This window comes from Phascolarctos cinereus, unplaced genomic scaffold (assembly GCF_003287225.1).
Source record: "Phascolarctos cinereus isolate Bilbo 61053 unplaced genomic scaffold, phaCin_HiC Scaffold_726;HRSCAF=1367, whole genome shotgun sequence".
Lineage (NCBI taxonomy): Eukaryota > Metazoa > Chordata > Mammalia > Diprotodontia > Phascolarctidae > Phascolarctos > Phascolarctos cinereus.
The window spans coordinates 367388394-367408638 of record NW_027556098.1 but is presented as its reverse complement, the minus strand read 5'-3'; the positions used below and the strand labels follow the sequence as shown (position 1 = coordinate 367408638).

Below are 20245 nucleotides of genomic sequence, written 5' to 3'. Positions count from 1 at the left end.
CAGGTCGTGGGAGAGACTGAATCAGTAGAGGCCATGGCTGTGGCTGCTTCCAGAGCTCTCAGTCCACAAACAGTAAGGGGGTTGAACAACTGATCAGAAGAATATTACAGAGCTCTCTTTGCTGGCACTGAGGCAGGATTCTGTTGCTCTGCCCATACTTGGATCTGGGTCCCAGTCTTGGGTGGCAGTCCTGGGGCAAGGAGGAGCACTGGATATCAGAGCTTGTAACCACAGTGGAAGACAAATCCTCCTCACAGTTACAGGGCAGAAAAGAGTGCTTGTAGTCACTCATAGATCAGAGCACAGGCCAGGAGAGGAGTAAACACCTCTCCTTAGATCATACGACTTTGGAAGAACTGAAAACTTACAGGTCCCTAGAAGTATCTCTGAAAATAGCTGCATAAAACCCCTGAAGCTTGGGACAGTGTGCCCTCCACTGGAAGCAGAGGCCTACTTTAACAAAGACTTCAAAGTCAGGTATAGGCTGGGAAAATGAACAAACAAGGAAAAACAAAACTCTCACTATTGAAAGTTACTATGGTGACAAAGAAGATCAAAACACACACTCAGAAAAAGACAACAAAGTCAGAGCTCCTACATCCAAAGCCTTCAAGAAAAATATGAATTGGTCTCAGCTCATGGAAGAGCTCAAAAAGGATTTTGAAAATCAAGTAAGAGAGGTAGAAGAAAAATTGGGAAGGGAAATGAGAGTGATGCAAGAAAAATGTGAGGGTAGAAATGACAAGACTTGGCAACAAATTGGACATGTGGTCTGAGTTGAAGATGAAAGTGGCCCTGGTGACTGGGACGGTGGTGGTATCCTTTACTAATTGAGAAGTTCAGAAGACGGGTGTCTTTTAGGGGAAAAGATAGTGAGTGTTGCTTTGGATATGCTGAATTTGAGATAACCTGGAAGGACGTCCAGGTTGTGATGTCCAGAAGGCAGTTAGTGATGTGAGACTAAAGCTCCAGAGAGAAATTAGGGCTGGACATATAGATCCAAGAATCACATAAATAGAAATGATAATAGAATTCATGGGAAACAATGAGATCATCAACCAAGGTTGTTTAGAGGACGATGAGGGCCCAGGTCAGGGCTCTGGCGGACACCTGCAGCTAGTGGGTGTGACCTTGACGAAGAAGTAGTGTCACAAAAACCTAGACAAAAGACGGTATTTAAGAGAAATGAGTAATCACCAGTGTCAAAGGTCATAGAGAGGTCAAGAAGAGTGAGGACTGAGAAAAAGCCAGTACATTTGGCAATTAAGAGATCACTGCTGACTTGGGGAGAGCAGCTTCAGTTGAATGATGAAGTCATAAACCAGACTGCTGAGGGTTTAAGATGGAATGAGAGGAAGGGGAGGCATCAAGTGTAGGTGACTTTCTTAAGGAGATTAGCTGAGAAGGGAAGGTGATAGATAGATAGATAGATAGATGGATAGATAGATAGATAGATAGATAGATGGATAGACAGATAGATAGAAGGGATGATAGATAGATAGATAGATAGATAGATAGTAGATAGAAGATAGATCAATAGATAGATAGATAGATAGATAGGTAGAGGTCTCATTTGGATAAAGTGAAGGGTTTTTTTAGGGCTAGAGAGACATGGACATGTTTTTAGGCCACAGAGAAACAGTGTATAGATTGGGAGAGATTGAAAATTAGAAAGAATAAGGATGATTAAGTGGACAATCTGCTGGGAAAAAAAGGATTGAGTGGGATCAAGGATGTATAGAGAGGGATTTGCCTTGGGAAGGAGAAAGGTTATCTTTTCATGAGAAAAAAGGGGTGAAGGAGGATATAGTGGGGGAAGATGTCTGAGTGATGTGAGATAAGGAGGAGGAAAGATTAGGAAGCTCTTAAATGGCCTCCATTTTTTTCAGTGATATATGAGGCAATATCCTAAGCTAAGGAGATGGAGGGAGAAGTGCTGTAGAAAGCTTCAGGAAGGAGGAAAAAATTTGAAATTGCCACTGTGGTCAGTGGGATGATGACTCAAATAGGGTGATGTAAAGGGATTGCCTTGTAGTAATGTCCCAGTTGAGACTATGTAACTCAATATGTCTCCTCTGCCTGCTCCTCTGTGTACACCAGCTGTGCCTTGAATCTCGCCATCATGTTCCTGGGTTCATGAATGTTCCCACTCAAGTTCATGATATATAGGACCTCAATTAACAATGCTCTAAATATAGAGTTCTTTCTTAAGGACATCAATTCTATCCAACAATTTCTTTTTTATTAAGTGGTAACTACCTGCAAAGTTCTACATTTTCAGATGTGTTAAAAACAAACATTTTCTTCCACAAATACCCCTGATCAAAATATGAAATAATTTGATGGTTCCTTGAATCAGATTGTTTTAAGAATCAAATGAAATTAGTTTGTACTCCACAACAGTGTGAAGTAATGTGGTATAGCAAAGAGAAGGCTGGATTTGTAGTCCAGACAACCTCACTCCAAATCTTGACTCAGCCACTTCTTACCTGTGTAACTTGGAGCAAATCACTTAAACTTTCTGGGCCTCAGGTTCCTCATCTAAATTCCTCATAATTCATTATGAGTACAAAGTCCACAATGTTAGACTGAGGCACATTCTTTCTGAGCAAGATAACAATTTATAAATAGGGCACTGAACTTATTAATAAAGTGGTCATTGGCTTGCCTCGATCTATGCCAAAGGCCCTGAAGTAAAGACAGCTCATTTTTATAAGGTTAGAACAAAGAACACTATTTGACAAAACTTGCTGAGAAAACTGGGAAATAGTTTGGCAAAAACTAGATTTGGCCAGCATCTCATACCATATACCAAGATAAGGTTAAAATAGATACATGATTTAGACACAAAGGGTGATTTCATAAGCAAATTAGGGAAGCATGGGATAGTTTACCTCTCAGATTTATGGATAAGGGAAGAATTTAGGGCCAAACAAGAGATAGAGAGCATTACTGAAAATACAATGGACAATTTTGATTACATCAAATTAAAGTTTTTTTTTTTGCACGAACAAAACCAATATATGTAGTCAAGATTAAAAGGAAAGCTGGGAAAAAAATTTTAGAGCACATTTCTCTCATAAAGACCCCATTTCTCAAATATATAGAGAGACTTGAGTCAAATTTACAAGAATATGAGTTATTTATTCCCCAATTGATAAATGGTTAAAGGATATGAACAGGCAGTTTTTAGAAGAAATAAAAACTGTCTATGGTCATATGAAAAAATGCTCTAAATCATTATCGATTAGAGAAATGCAAATTAAAACAATTCTGAGATATCACCTCATACCTAGCAGATTGGCTAATATGACAGAAAAGGAAAATAACAAATGTTGGAGGGAATGTGGAAAAATAAGGACACTAATGCACTATTGGTGGAGTTGTGAAGTGATCCAACCATTTTGGAGAGCAGTTTGAAACTACCCAAAGGGCAATAAAACTGTTCAGCAATATCACTACTAAGTCTGTACCCCAAAGAGATAAAAGAAAAGGAAAAGTATATATATATATATATATATATATATATATATATATATATATATGTTTATACATATGTAAGTGTGTATATGTGTGTGTGTGTGTGTGTGTGTGTGTGTGTGTAAAGCAGCTATTTTAGTGGTGGCAAAGAATTGGAAATTGAGGGGATGTCCATGAACTGGGGAATGGCTGGACAAGTTGTGGTATATGATTGTGATGGAACACTATTGTGCTATAAGAAATGATGAGTAGGATGCTTTCAGAAAAACTTGGAAAGACTTACATGAACTGATGCAAAATTAAGTGAGCAGAACCAGGAGAACATTGTAAACGGTAACAGCAAAATTGTATGATGATCAGCTGTGAATGATTTAGCTATTTTCAGCAATACAATTATCCAAGATAATTCCAAAATACTTATGATGAAAAATGCTGTCCAGCACCAGAGAAAGAACTAAATTTTTGAAACCTTTATTATTCTCCCTTCTTTTGGGAGGTCTGGGTTTTCTTTTACAACCTGACTAATGTGGAAATGTTTTGCATGACTGCACATGTGTTGAGTCATTTTTCAGTTATACCTGACTCTTCTTGATTTCATTTGGGGTTTTCTTGGCAAAGATACTAGAGTGGTTTGCCATTTCCTTTTCCAATTGAGGCAAACAGGGTTAAGGACTTTCCCAGAGTCACACATCTAGGAAGTGTCTTAGGACAGATTTGAATTCACAAAGATGAGTGTTTCTCATTCCAGGTCCCGCGCTCTACCACTGTGCCACCTAGCTGCACATGTATAATCTATATCAAATTGCTTACCTTCTCCAGGGAGGGAAGGAGATAATTTGGAGCTCAAAATTTGAAAAAAAAAAGTTAAAATTTTTTTGTTCACATGTATTTGAGGAAAAAAAGTGTGTGTGTGTGTGTGTGTGTGTGTGTGTGTGTGTGTGTGTGTGTGTGTATGTATATGCTTAGCAAAAGGATCTCTGGGTCAACCTGTTTGTTATTTTGACTACTTTCTTAGGATTGTTATAACTGTTACAAAGTTGTTTTTTTTTTAACATCAAGTCTAAATGTACCTTTCTAAAACTTCCCTGTCTCCTGCCCCGCTACCATTACTCACAGTTCTGCCCTCCGTAGCCAACAAAATGAATCAAATACTCCTGTGTGATGGACCTTCGAATACTTGAAGACAATGCTCATGTCCTCTCTACAGTTTAGATAAAATATAGTTCCAGAACTCATAGAGCTTACAATATATTAGAGAGATAGGATACCAACACCCATAATATGAGGGACTTTAGAGAGTTATAAAAGGACTCTGCGAGCTGTGATGGGAAAGGCCAAACAGAGTATCATGGCTTCATGGGTGAGATGGTAACATTTGAGTGAGTTCTAAAGGATGAGGAGGAATCCAGCAGTTAACAGAGGAAGAGAGGATATTCTAGGGGACCATAGCTGAATCCAACCATTTCCTTGATAATTCTGGAAACCACAGTTCATTCTTAAGTCATATGGAGGACATCCTTCTTAATGATGACTTTTAGAAAAGCTCCTTTCACATCCTTGTTTCTTAAGCTATAGATGATAGGGTTGAGAAAGGCAGAGACCACATTATAGAACAGGGCCAGCTTTTTGTCATGCTTGGAAGAGGACTTGGAGCCAGGCCTCATGTACATGATCATTGCTGGCCCATAGAACATGATGACAACAGTGATATGGGAGACACAGGTAGAGAAGGACTTGAGCCTTCCCTGAGTGGAATGGATCCTCAGGATGGTAGCAAAGATGCGGATATATGAGGCCAGGATCAGAGACAGTGGGACCAGCAGCAGGATGAAACCCAGGAAAAAGTCCACCTGGTCATTGAGAGATGTGTCTGCACAAGCTAGCTTCAGAACTGCGGGGACCTCACAGAAGAAATGGTTGATTTCATTGGGGCCGCAGTAGGGCAGGTGCATGGTGAAGACAGTGTAGATCAAGGCACCAAGAAGACCAATAGTCCAGCAGGTGGCAGCCATAGCAACACAGGTGAGACGGTTCATGATGAGAGTGTAGTGGAGGGGGTGGCAGATGGCGACATATCGGTCATAGGCCATGATGGCATACAGGATGCATTCAGCAATGCCAAGCACCAGGAAGATATACATCTGAGCCACACATCCGATGTAGGAGATAGTCTTCTTTGGGTGGGCCAGATGTGCTAGCATCTGGGGCACAGTGGTGGTGACATAGCTCATGTCCAGCAGGGAAAGGACACTGAGAAAGAAGTACATGGGTGTGTGAAGGTGGGAGTCCAGGTGGATCAGGGTGATGATGAGCCCATTGCCCAAGAGGGTGCTGAGATAGAGAAGGAGGAAGAAGGTGAAGAGAAGCAGCCTCTGAGGCTCACTAGAGAAGCCCAAGAGGATGAACTCAGACACAGGGCTGTGGTTCCCCTGGATGACCTCCTGCATTGTGACTCACCTGTCAAGGAGAAACAAGACTGAGACTTCGTAGAATCATAGATGGAGACATGGAAGGAACCTCAAAGGTTGTCTTTTCCAGCTCCCTCATTTCACAGCTGAGCAAACTGAGGCCCCGAGACGCTGAGTGATTTGCCCAACATCAAACAGGGAGTGACAAGGCTGGTATTTGAACTCAGGTTCCATGACACCAAGCTCAGCACTCTTTTCATTGGAGCATCCCATCTTTCAAAGTCCTTCTGTGATCCCAGGTGCTCCTGCTAGGGAGAAGGGTAGGAAAATCAGCATAGCAGTGGTTATAGAGAGTTAAGGGCTGCTTCCAGGGTTATGGAATCCTGGAGAGGGCTTGCAAGATTAAGGGTGCCTTTGCACATCCCATTCAGATGAAATCACTTGTGTTAGAATGTCAGTGATTACCTTGGGATTTCAATGAATATACCCACACAAGTGTTCGTCACCATCACTGAGAAGTCAAGATACTGTCGATGGCTATGCTTTGTCACAAGGGGAAGATACTTGCCCTGGTGTTCTGGCAAGAGAAAGTGGAGACTGAATGGCGTAGTGGAAATTTCACTCAATAAAGCATTAAGAGACCTGGTTCTGGTCCCAGTTCTGACATTAAGCCGTCGTGCCACTTTATATGTTACTTTCACTTTCTGGGCTACAAGTTCCCCATCTATAAAATTCAAGGGTTGAAGTGGACTGAGATTCCTTCCATACTAATAATAGTAGCTAATGTTTAGCACTTTAAATTTTGCCAAGCACATTATATATGTTATTATTGCATTCTGATCCTTACAACAATCCTAGGACATAGGTGTTATTTTTATCCTCACTTTATAGACTAGGAATCCAAGGATTTTACAGAGTAGGAATCTAAGTATTCTAAGGCTTAAGTAACTTGTCCAGGGTTATACCTCTAATAATTGTCTGAGGTAGGATTCAAATTCGGATATTCCTCACTCTAAGTCCAATGTTCTGTCAACTGACTTCCTAGATTTGTAAGTGGAGTCTGTGTAACTTAAGTCTACTGAATGAGGGTTATGGTTGCAGGGAGAGAGAATGAACTACTTACAAATTCAGAGTCACCAGCTGCCTACTTACTCAAAGTGATATGAAGACTGCCTCTCAAATGGTAGTTTTCTCATTTGTGAAATGGAGGTGAAATATAACACCTACCTTACACAGTTGAGCGAAGTGCTTTAAAATCTTTAAAGTGCTATAAAAATGTCTTCCTCATTCCCACAGCTCAAATTATCACCCTCATACAGATGACTCCTAAACCTATATTTCCAAACCTGACCTCTCCCCAGACTCCAGACCTAACATATCTATTTTTGGGGGGCTAGATAAAGACACCATTCTCTGCCTCATTTCTTACCTAGCCTTGATCACTGAATGGGTGTTGCTCCAGTCAAACTGAGACCTTTCAAAGACTTTAGCTTAAAAAGGCCAAGGTCTCCCCCTGCATCTAGGGCCATGTCTAGTCATCCTGATCTACATCCAGCCACTGGAACCGGATGGCTCCAGAAGAGAAAGTGAGTCTGGTGACTTTGCATAGCCCTCTCTTGCTTAAATCTAATTTACTTGCAAGTCATGGCATCACTTCCCTGATGTCGTGGTCCTCTTTGAGAGTGAAGGACAAATAACAACAAAAATAATCTAATTGCCAATAACACACTTCTTCCAGGTTCATTCAACTGAGCCAAGTAATTTTGTCATTTTCATTTTAAAACCCATTTCCACTTTCCTCTTTCCCCCAATTTACCTAAGGTTCAAACTTTGATGCCATCTTTGACTCTTCCCCATTAAAAAATCGTAGATGCAAGATTTGAAATGGACCTTACAGATCATGTAATTTACCCCCACCCCATTCCACTTTACAGAAGAGAAAAGTGAAGCACAGAAAGGAGAAAAGACTTACCCAAAGTGATAAAAGTGACCTTGCCACCTGGGATCTGAACTGAAGTCTGCTGCCTATAGAGATGGTGCTCTTCCCACTATTTTAAAAAATTTTCTATATCTCATCTCTTACCAAATCTTATCTACTCTTCCATTCTTCAACCAATTAGTCAATCAGTTTTGTTGTTCAGTCGTTTTTCAGTTGTTTTGGACTCTTTGTGACCCCATTTGAGATTTTCTTGGCAGAGATATTAGAGTGGTTTGCCATTTCCTTACCCAGCTCATTTTATAGATGAGGAAACTGAGGCAAACAGGGTTAAGTCACTTGACCCAGAGTCGCACAGTAAATGTCTAAGGCCAGACTTGAACTAATGAAGGTGAGTCTTCCTGATTCTAAGCCTAGTGCCCTATCCACTGTGCTGCCTAGCTGCCCATGGCTGGCACACAATAGATGCTTTATCCATTCTAGTCCACTAAATGAAAAACTTTCAGTTGCTTCCCATTGACCATCAACTTAAGACCTGTCTTCTCACTTTGGCATTTTAGGCTTCCTCAATCTGACTTTTCCTCCTGTAACTCCACAACATAAATGCTCTCCCATAGCCAGGCCAGTACCCCCATTGTTCTCCATTCAGGCCATACTAATTCTCACCTCTGAGTCTTTGCTCTAGTTCATTCTCCTAGTTTGGAATGTATTTGCCCTTTTTCTCTGCTTATCCAAATCCTCCTAAGCTTCAAAGTCCAGTTCTCACCTTCTTGTCTATGAAGCCTTTCTGAACTACCCTCTCCTCCATTCTCTGACCACCTGAGAGACTGCTTGCCTGGGCCTTTCATTTGTTCCTGAGCATCTTCTTTCCACAGTCTCTCTCTCTCCAACTACCCCCTGAGAAACTAGGACTTCACTTCTGAATCCCTCTACTCTGATGGATAATTGCTTTTATTTTTATCCCCAGGCCTTAGTGCAGGACGTAGAATATGGTAAGGACTTTATGAGAGCTCAATCACTCTCTCTATATATCTACCTATCATGATCTATTTATCTCTAATACATAGTGATCTCTCTCACTATCATCTATATATATAATCTATTTATCTCAATCAATCTACCTTCTATCAATCTCTCCCTACTTCTATTATCTATCATTATTATTTATATCTATCAATTATTATTATCTATTTTTATCTATCTGCCATCTATTTATCTCTATCATCATTAAACTGATCTGTCTCATTTGCTCTATTATCTATGTATCATTAAGTATCTCCCTGTCTATTCATCTACCATATATTTATCTCTATCATGTATCCATCCATTATCTGTTTATCTCTATAACCTATCTACTATTTACCTTTGTAATTATCCATTTATATCATTTGTTTCTCATCTATTAATTGCTACCAATTTATCTCTCTCATGTTTTTCTCTATAATCCATCAACTATTTACCATTATCTATCTATCCTCTGTTTATCTCCATAATCTACCTTCTATTCATGTCTATCTATCTATCTATCTATCTATCTATCTATCTATCTATCTATCTATCTATCTATCTATCTATCATGTATCTATCTATCTATCTATCAATCTATCAATCTATAATCTATCATCTATCTATCATCTATCTGTCATCTAACTATCATCTATCTATCTATCTATCTATCATGTATCTATCTATCTATCAATCTATCAATCTATAATCTATCTATTTATCTATCATCTGTCTATCTATCTATCTATCTATCTATCTATCTATCTATCTATCTATCTATCTATCTATCTATCATCTATCTATCTCCCTCTATCATCTGCGTATCATTATGTATCTATCTCTATCCGTCTCCCTCTATCATCTATGTATCATTATCCATGTATCTATCTCTATCATCTGTGTGTCATGTATCTTTCTCTATCTAGCTATCCATCATTTATTATCTCTCTTACTCTATCTGTTTCTATTACTTCTTTATCTCAAGCCCCTCCAGGAGTAGCTCTGTTTTGAGTAGCACCAGGAGGGAGAAGTGACAAGCCGTTAGCTCCATATGCTAACAGGGGAGTGGACAGGGCTAAGGGAGGGGATTTCTTAGCCCCTAAAACTCCAGGTTCAGCTGGCTTCTGTGGATAGTCAATAAGCAGCCATGGAAAGGAGGTTTAGATATCTTTGTCCCCAGAAGGCAGTAGCTGGTGCCTTGGGCCTCATTTGTAAGTTTATAGGTAAGGCCAGAGGGAACAGGACAAAGGCCTATTCCCCTGTGCAAGGTGGGGTTGGCATGGGAAGGAGGGATCCTTCTGCTGGACTGGTGTCCCCCAACCCCTAAAAGCCTAATAAAATAAACATTTTCTGCTCATTTTTAACACTCTGTGCCCATGCAAATGTCTTTCATATATTTTTAGCCCCATCTAACAGATGAGAATACTGAGACCCAGGGAAGTCAAGTGACTTGTATAAGACCATACAAAGAGAGCTGAGGAAACCAGGGCTAGAACCTAGTTCTTCTGGTCTAGTGCTCCTTTCTAGCTGCCACTCTGTCCCTTAAGAGAACATAAAATCAGAGAAGCTCAGAGCTAGAAAGCACTTCCAAGGCCATCTGGCCCATTCCTTACATGGCTGAGAGGCTCTCATCTCAGACAGGCCTAAGCACAGGTGACAGGGAGAAGGTGGCTTCAGACTCACCTCCACTCGGGCCATCAATGCTGCCCACCAAACAATGAACTGGAAGTCCTGGCTTGTATTAAATGATGGGCTTGAGGCTAATCCAGAGCATGATGCTGGGTGTGTCTCCTCTGCCGTCTGGGTCTGTTTCCTTCTCTGGACTCCAGAAAATGGGGATGATAATCGCTGCCCTGCTCCTCTTGCAGTGAATCAAGAGAACAGAGGTAAAAGCTTTGAAGATCCCAGGAAAAAGCCCTGCCTGGAGTCTTGACGTCACTATGAATGTTACGAAGGGAGGAGATTGCAGGCTTTCCCAGAGGATGAATGGGGAGCAGTGGGAGGAGGGCTCCATGAGGTTAGTGAGTTGGCTGCTATGTCCTGTTTGGGAGGCTGGGTTAGCAGGAAACCCCCAAGAGCTCTGGCTGCTGTCCCCATGCTGTTGAAGGGTATGCTTGGCATTCTCTGCTTGTTCCCCACTCACCTGGGGACTTCTAGCAGCTCCCCAGGCCATGGCTGGCTCCATGCCCATCTGGCTGAACCCCAGCAATAACTCGTAGGGTCAATAAGTGACTTAGTGAACTTCTCAGTGCCTCCCTCCTTCTTCCAACCTCCTAAAGTCAAGCAAAAAGACAGTGGGCTTGAAGCTTAGAAACTGTCTTTAGGAACTTTACTCTGACATGTGTTAGAACAATGTTTGACCGTAGGAAGGTCTTTAGGCCTTAGTTTCCTCATCTGTAAAATGGAGATCATAACCCTTGTCCTCCCTTCCTCACAATATGAGTGGGAGGAAAAGCCCTTCGTCAATTGGAAAGCACTATAAAAATGTGAGTTGTAAGGCTTGTGTTGAGTTCTAAGTGTCACATTTTAGGAAGGACAGTGATAAGCTGAACAGCATGAGGAGGAAGGAAGCCATGTCATTGAAGGGCTCCAAGTGGTCCAGTATGAGGGAGCCTTGAGGTCGTCTCGGCCAGTCTTCTGCTCCCACACACAGGACTAACACCCACCACTCCCCCACCCAATATGAATGCCCAACTGCAGAAAGACTATCCCCCTTTTGGTTAGAAAGCTTCAGAGAAGACACCTTCAGCTCCTCTATGGAGGCCATATCTCACAGTACCTTCAGCCAGAAAAGTCTTCTTCAAGGCTAATTAACTCTTCTTGTTCTATTTGAAGCCCTGTCCCACCCATTACATCCTCAGGGCAGTGAGATATTGATTGCTCACCAAATTCTTTGAAAATAACTAAAGCAGATCTATAGGGTATCCTTCGGCAGATGTGGCTTGAACCCTGAGAAGGATCACAGAGCACAGTGTCCATTTCCCAGTCACCCCGAGGGTCAGGGGTCCTAGGAATTAGAAGTGGAGGAGAGATAGGCTATCTGGGTCTTGGCCAGGACCAGTCCCCTGACAGCTGGGCTGTGCCTTAGCCCTTGCCCTAACGTTAGACTCTGATGACAGGAAATGACCTCTATCCTCTCTAAAATGTACTCTCATCGTCCCTGAAAAAAAAAGAACCCTGGGTGGACCCTGGGGGTGGTGGTGGTAAGGGGAAGGTCATGTGGCAGAGATTTTAGATTTGTTCTTCTTGGCCCTAGGAGGACCAGTCAGTGAAAATGACAGAACAAGTTTTGGTTTAATCTGAGGAAACATTTCCTAACAACCAGAGCTGTTTGGTATATTAGCCATCTCTGGATGTCATCAAGCAGAGTCTGGAAGATCACTTGCTGAGGATTCCAAATAAAAAGGTTTCTTGTTGATGTGTTGAATTGGACCAGATGGCCTTTGACCTTGAGAGTCACTGGTTCTATTTGGGGAGGAGAAGAAGGGCAGAGGGGAAGCTGAGGTTTACAGAGGGATTGGGACATGCCCAGGATCCAGATCTCAGCAGAAGTGTCAGAGTGGGGATCAAGCAGAAGGCAGCTCTTTTATATCACCTCTGGGAGAACAAAGCTATTTTGGTCTCATCATCTTCTTTCAGTGATTTCAGCTTCCCTGCTTATAGGATGATTGGTTTAAAACTGGAAGGAACCTCAGAGGCAACCTGTTCTAGTCTCTTCATTTTAAAGATGAGGTAACTGGGACTCAGAGAGCTTAGATGACTTGTTCAGTATCAAACAAATTTGAACTCAGGTCTTCTGTCTCCAAATTATAATTGGATTTATGCTTCCCAGCTTTGTTCTAAGCCAGCTGTTGTGCACAAGTGGAGAGCATAGAAAGTGGAGGAAGGCAGTGTGGTGCAGTGGTATGAGCAGTGGGATTGGAGGTAGGAGATTGCAGTTCGGATCCCACACCCAACGTGAGGCTTGGTTCTCTTATCCATAAAATGAGGGTAATAACATGGATCATACCCACCTCCCGGCTGTTGTGAGACTCAGATGAGATACCATATGCAAAGCTCTTAAAAAACCTATAGTGTTTTAGAAATGTCAGATTATTGTTATAATTAATTATTATCATTATCATTATATCATTGGTCACCTTGACATTATTTGCAGGCTTTTCTTTACCCTAGGCTATCCCTGTTATTCATGTAGAACTGGGGAGGAATCCCAGAGGAGCTGCTGGGGTGGCAAAGTTCACTGCTTCCAGATCCAGATTCCTTGGATATGGCTTCCAAAGAGCTAAGCATAGAGATTTTTCTACCAGGACCCTGAGGCATAGGCCAGCAGGAGAGTGTTAGAGTACGTGCCTTCCTCCTCTGGCCACCACATAGGCAAAGGTCGTGCAAGCAGAATAGGTAACCATACTTATGGAGCCAAGATGCTCCATCCATACTGTTCTGCATTTCTCTGCTCAGGACAAAAAAAAAAAGGGTGTTTGGTGAGTTGGATTTTCAAATAATCTGTGGGTATATTGTATAAGTTTTCTGGCTTTTATAATTGAAAATCTTTCTAAAATGTCTATGCCTATTTTCCTGCATAGCAAATAGTCTGTGATTCTGCAAATTCAATGGGCCTGTTTCTTTAGCTATAAAATGGTTTGGAATGGATTGCCTCTGACATCCCTTTCCAATCTAAGACTGGGGTCTTATGATCATCTTTCTCAGCTGATCATGTCCGTCCTCTAATCAGAATCTCAGAAATGACAGTCTCCGAGTTGGAAAGCATCTCCAGACTATGCATGTGTAGCCCATATCAGACCAATAATCCCTCTGATGGCATTGCTAATCCATTGCTAATTTCATCCTCTGCCGGAACACCTCCAGCTGGTTCCATCTCACACTCTTCCAAAGAAGCTGTAATTTTAAGGAAGTTTTTCCTTGCATAGGCTGATCTGAAGATCAAATCAACCAAGTCTACCATTATATACAGAGTTCCATACCAACAGGGATGTGTTGGAGCCTGCTTCAATTGGGGAGAGCAGATTGTGAAACCTTCAGGGTGACCATTTATGCTTCAGAATCCACAAATGGCTTGGTTTGTTTTGTTGATGGTCGACTTAAAAAAAGTAATGGAGAAAATGTTAATGATGAAGATTAAATTGAAAAATGTCATGGGTATACAGTTATCCCTTCCACATTCCAACTTTCCCTTTCATGATTTTGATATATTATGGGTTGGCATAAGAAATTAAATGGGAATTTTTGTAGAGTTTTGCAGAAGCCTCAGATGAAACTCAAAGGTCAGCAGAACAGAGCCCATGACCAAATGTCTAATCTAAATGTTACAATAAGGTACCCTATTAAAAAAAAAGAAAAAACTAAAACTTCTCTGGTATGAAGAGAGGACTAAAAAATTTTACATGGATTTTCCAGATCACAGGAGTGTCATCCCCCTGTGATGAGGAAGAGATAACTGTATACATATATAGGTCTGATATAATATATATAAATAATATTATACATATATATCCCTGACATACATAAATACATGTTTTTTTTTCTGCAGAGTTGGTTATTAAATGTTACCAGTATACCACTGTATACCCATATCTCTCCTAGTCTCTCTTCCTAAATAAGTCTGAGAATAAAGGAAGAATGGGCATCCTCATATCCAATGTTTTGCACAGTGTGTGGCCCTTATAAGTGTCTAATAAGAGCTTCTTGACTTCACTTGACTCCCATCTCTTCTTTGGGGCTAAGCCTGGTCATTATGATTTCATAGCATTCAATTGCATTTGTTTTGGTGATGTCATTTTTTTCATCTACATTGCTGTAGAATGGTGTATATTGTTTTCCTGGATCTACTTTATTTTACAATAATTCATATGTCTTTCCATGCTTCTGGCTCTAATAGTACCAGTAATAACAATAATAATAGCTACAGTTTATTTAGCGCCTGAAAGTTTGCAAAGTGCTGTATACGTGTTAGTTCACTTGTTCAGATCTTCACAACTCTGGGAAATAGGTACTAATATTATCCCCATTTTATAGATCAGGAAACTGAGGCAGACAAAGATGAAGTGACTTGCTCAGAGTTGCATAAGTGTCTGAATCCAGGTTTTTACTTAGGTCTTTCTGACTTCAAGTCCAGGGCTCTTCCTCACTTTGCCACCAGCTGCTTCTATATTCATCATGTCCACCATTTCTCTAAAGAAAATGCTTATTTTTTGTTATTCTGAACTTGACAATAATGAGGATTTCCACATACAAAGAACAGAAAAAGAGGATTGTACATGAAAACACAGAAGCCCATTATATACACATTGTGCTTTTTCAAGTCAACAAGAATTTATTGATCTCTGATTTTAACAGCATGTGTGCTTGATCCACACCAATGCACTCACACCACCTTTATGCCTTCGTAATGTGGCCATAAGAATTTGCCCACTGTCTGGTGATCAATGTCAGTCAGTCAATAAATAAACATTTTATTAAGTACCCACTATGTGGCGCTGTGTTAAGAGCTGGAGATACAGAAGAAAGAAAAAGATAGCCTGTGCTCTCAATGAGCTCACAGTATAATGGGGTGGGGTAGGGGAGACAACATATAAATAACTATGTACAAACTAGCTATCTACAGGACGAATTTGGAGATAACCAAAATAGGGGAGGCACTACCATTAAGGGGGATCGGGAAAGGCTTCTTGTAAAAGGTGGGGTTTTTGTTGGGATTTGAAGTAAGCCAGGGAAATTAGGAGACAGAAATGGGGAGGGAAAGCATTCTAGCCATGGGGAATGGTCAGAGAAAATGCCCAGAATCCGGAGATGGAATATTTTGATTGAGGAAAAACAGGTAAATCAATGTCACTGGATCCCAAAGTACTCAGAAGAGAGGAAAGGAATAAGAAGACTGGAAAGGTGGAGCGGGGAGACAGGTCATGGAGAGCTTTAAAAACCAAACAGAAGATTTTTGATCCTGAAAGTGACAGGAAAACTCTAGAGTAGATTGAATAGGGAAGTGACATAGTCTGACCTGTGCTTCAGCAACTGAGTAGAAGATGGACTAGAGTTAGGAGAGGCTTGAGGCAGGGGGACCAACTAGCAAGCTATTTAAAAAGGCCAGATTGAGAGGTGATGAGAGCCTGCACCAGGACACTTGTAGCATCAGAGGAGAAAAAGGGAGCAGGTGAGAGATGTTATGAAGGCAAAGTGGGTAGGACTTGGCAACATAAGGCACCCATGATGGGAGAGAGAGAGAGAGAGAGAGAGAGAGAGAGAGAGAGAGAGAGAGAGAGAGAGAGAGAGAGTTGAGTATGATAGCTAGTTTGTTGGCATGAGTGACTGGGAGGAGAGTAATGCCCTTGACAGAAATAGGAAAAGATGAAAGAGGGAAGGGTTTGGGGGTAAAGACAATGAAATTGGTTTCAGACATATTGAGTTTGAGGTATCTATGAGACATCCAGTGTGAAATGTCTGATAAGCAATTGGAGGTGTGACCTTGGTGGTGAGGAGAGAGGTTAGGGATGGATTAGTGCATCTGAGAATCTTTTGCATAGAGATGATAACTGAATCCATGGGAGCTGATGAGATCATCAAGTAAAAGAGTATAGAGGAAGAAGAGAAGATGTCCAAGGACAGAGTCTTGGCATGGGGGACTCCCATGGTTAGTGGACATTGCTTAGATGAAGATCCAGCAAAGGAGACTGAGAAGGAGCACTCAGACAAGTAGAAGGAGAATCAGGAGAGAGCAGTGTCCTGAAAACCTGGAGAGAAGAATGTAGTGTGGGGGTAATGAACAGTATCAAAGGCCGAAGAGAGGACAAGAAGGTTGAGGATTGAGAATAGGCCACTAGATTTGGGAATTAAGAGATCATTAGTAAATTTGGAGCAATTTCAGTTGAATGATGAGGTCAGAAGCCAGACTGCAGAGAGTTAAAAGGAAGTGGAGACAGTCTACACCAATTATAGCCAGGAAAGAGAAGAGAGATGTAAGATGTTAGCTAGCAGGGATGGATGAATCAAGTGAGTGTTTTTTATGGATGGGGAGAGATAGGAGTGTGTTTGTAGGCACCAAGGAAACAGCTATTAGACAGGGACAGGTGAGAGTGTGGGGGTGATAAAAGGGGAAATCTCCTGAAGAAAATGTGATCTAAAAGAATGACTTGCATTCGTATGTTGGTTTTCCATGGCAAAGAGAAGCATCATTTTTTATTTTTTGTGAGACAGGGCGAATGAGGACATAGTGACATATGACATTTGAGTGATGTGAGATGAGGAAGGGAGAAGATGGAGCTTTTAGAGATTGGTCTCAATTTTTCCAGTGAAATATGAAACCAAGTTCTCATCTGAGAGGGTCAGTGGGGGTCAGAACAGTGGTGATGGCTTAGGAAAGAACTGAGATGTGGAAGGATTGGAGGTCATGAATGGGTGGAGGGACTGGTGAAGATGGAGAACAGGTTTGGGAGTTGCAAAACAAGGGAGTGGTGGAGTAACACAGATTGTGATCAGATAACAGAATTTCAGATTTCATGAACGTGGAAGTGGAGAACTAATGGGTGATGGTGAGGTCAAGAGTGGGGAGTAGGTTAATCATTGAGGAATGAGTTCAGGTAGCTTATCATTATCCCTTGGGGGCCAGGAGTGGAGGTGGGGCAAGTTTGTAGTGGAGAGTAAGTAAGTTGAGACTTTCTCATGGTGTAGAAATTTGACCTCGGAGTAGAGTTATCACAGGTGTCAACCATTACTGAATTTGTTCTAAGAAAGACAAACCAAATTAGGCTGCACGTGCATGTTGATTTCTCTCAAAGCTGGTGGGTCATGCATATAAAGATATTCATGGGAGTTCATTGTGAAAATGAGCCCAAAGATGGATAGACAAAGGGGACCTTATATCTTCAGAGTAATTCCATCTCACCCCTCCCTCCCTTGCTCAGGATGCCTATGCCAGCCAAAATTATAGTCTCCAACTGTGTTAACCATAATGTAAGAAAGGAATTTTCTTAATAGCATAGATTGTAAATACAATAGGATAAAAGAAATGTCAAAGTGTCAACTGAAATTATAGTTCCAGGACGTCTGTGTTTCTCCTGTCATTAACATGACATGATATAACATAACTAACATAACACGTGTCTATAAAATACCAAGACAAGAAAAATGCCATTATTCAAGGTAGTGCCTGGTTCAAGGTTCCTTGTCCTTGGCGGTCATAAACATAAGGATGTTCCTGGTCAGCCTTCATCTGGCCTTGTAGTAGCTGACACATGAAGGGATATTTTGGGTTCACTCAGAGAGCAAAGCAAAGCATGTCTGTTATGCCAGAGAATACAAGGCATTATGGTAGGTTAAGCTCAGAGTGGGCCAAAAATGTCTTTCTCCTGATTGGCCAATTCAGGTTTTAGGCCTTTCTCAGGTCTTGAGGGGGAACTCAAAATGATCTCAAAGGATCCTCATTTCCTCCTTTTGGTCAAAGGTATGCTGAAAGCACCACCTGCAGACAAAGAAGGCATGGGGAAAACTTCACTCTTCCTCGGGGAGTGGGAAGAGATGTCCATTTGGAGCAGGCGTCTTCAGAAGATCCAGGAGTCTACACCCACAAGCTGGCAGCTGGGAGAGTAATCAGAAAGACCTCATAGGGGCTCTTAGAAGACATATAGATTGACAACTGAGAGAAAACAGCATAACATAGGTCCATGGTAAAAGACACATAGAGATGGTTCAGTTTCCCAGCCACGTAGGGCTAGGTTCAAACAATACAATAAAGTTTTCTCACAATTCACCAAATTGCATAATTACATTAAGTCAGGTACAGATTAAACTACTTAGAGCTCTCACAATAGACTAGTTTTGAAAAGGGAGATTTACATGCCACCAAGATAACCAAGAAAACTTAAACATAAACCATACAAAGCAATACAATCATTGTCACCAATGTTAACTAACACTGCCTCCTTGTATCCCAGTAACCCATTCTCAATGTTTATTTAAACAGCACCTTTTGAGTTCCAGATGTCTCATGTAGTTCTCTGGTCCCTAGATATCCTTTCTTGGACAATAAGTTTTATTCTCAGGACAGTTCCAAAAGGGAGTTCTGCTTCTCTGGTTCAGATCAAGAAGTTTCTAGATAATTTTGACTTATTATAAATTAACACAATCACTTAAATTTGGTTCTCCAATTTTGAAACTTCAGAAAATTTTAGTTTATATTTCTTTTGCTGTTTCTGTCCTTACCTAAATCCTTTACCTGATATAAGAATCTTTTAAAATTTGAGGGTCCAAACATAAAATGAGCTCTTCTGCCTTTTAAAATTATCAGACAGATACTTTAGTAATAGAAAAATAATTTCAATTACTTTGACCATTACCCTATACAATTTGTGTGTAAAAATTCAATTTTGAAAACTTGTTACTAAAACATGCTTAAAGTCTGAATTTCTGTGAGAGATAAATTTTGGAAGCTAATCACATACACCTGTATATAATTCTTAGAGGAAACAGTCTAATCCTGTTGCTTTTCTCAAAATTTGATATTCTATTTCATTAGACATCTATCACATTACATTTTTGTCTTATTACTTTGTCTAATCATTTCCTTCTTAGGAGGATGTTATTCCTATATTATTATTTGGCGATGAACGTAAGTTAAAATTGTAAGCTATTCATTCTTTCATCCTATTATTGTGACTTAGAGATGTTCCAGTATCCGTCTATTATTTAATAGATTTAGTATTATACTTATAGAACTTCTTGATTATAAGAAATTTTAAAGAGGGAATAGTTATAACAATGTCATATATCATAACAGAAAGGAAAAACTTCCTTAGCTCTGTTTGATTCCAGGCATGAGTCATATCTGACAGCTAATCATGTAGTCACTAGATGTTAAAAGCAGGGCTCAGGATTAATCAGGTGGGGAATTTTCCTTTTCAGGAAGGAAATAACACAATTGGGAAATAGAGTTAGGAGGATCCTACCTAGGCCATGTCTGGGATTGTCCTCAAGACTGTTCCCAGGCACAGACATCCACCTTTAGCAGTTCTCAGAGTGCAGCACGTGCCATTCTACTATTGGCTTCATGACAATTCAATTATCCTGGTAATCAAAGCTCAAAACAATAGTAAATTACAGTTCCATAAAGTCTTGAATAGTAAGTTCCTACAATCAGAGCTTCAGGTGAGTTCAGCTCTAAAGAATCACACATAAAAGTACTACTGCTCTCAGAATTCTTTCAACAATGAGGACATCTTAACATGTCTTAAGTAGTTTGCAAACATTTCTGCACATGTTCTAAATCCAGATTAAATAACAGAGGTAAGTAAACTCAGCTTTCCCATTAAGATAACACAAAATAACTCATAAATGATTACTCTTCATTGACATGACTGTCTGTACTGAAATTGTATTTCTTAAACAAAAACAAAGAGGCTCCTGACTT

General features: G+C 40.7%; 1 protein-coding gene across 1 annotated transcript; it reads right to left on the bottom strand.

Moving 5' to 3' along the window:
• Positions 1–4976: 4976 nt before the first annotated feature.
• LOC110206016 (olfactory receptor 2A12-like) lies at positions 4977–5927 on the bottom strand. The gene has a single exon (XM_020983010.1). The coding sequence runs from the start codon at positions 5925–5927 to the stop codon at positions 4977–4979; it is 951 nt and encodes a 316-aa protein (XP_020838669.1).
• Positions 5928–20245: the final 14318 nt, after the last annotated feature.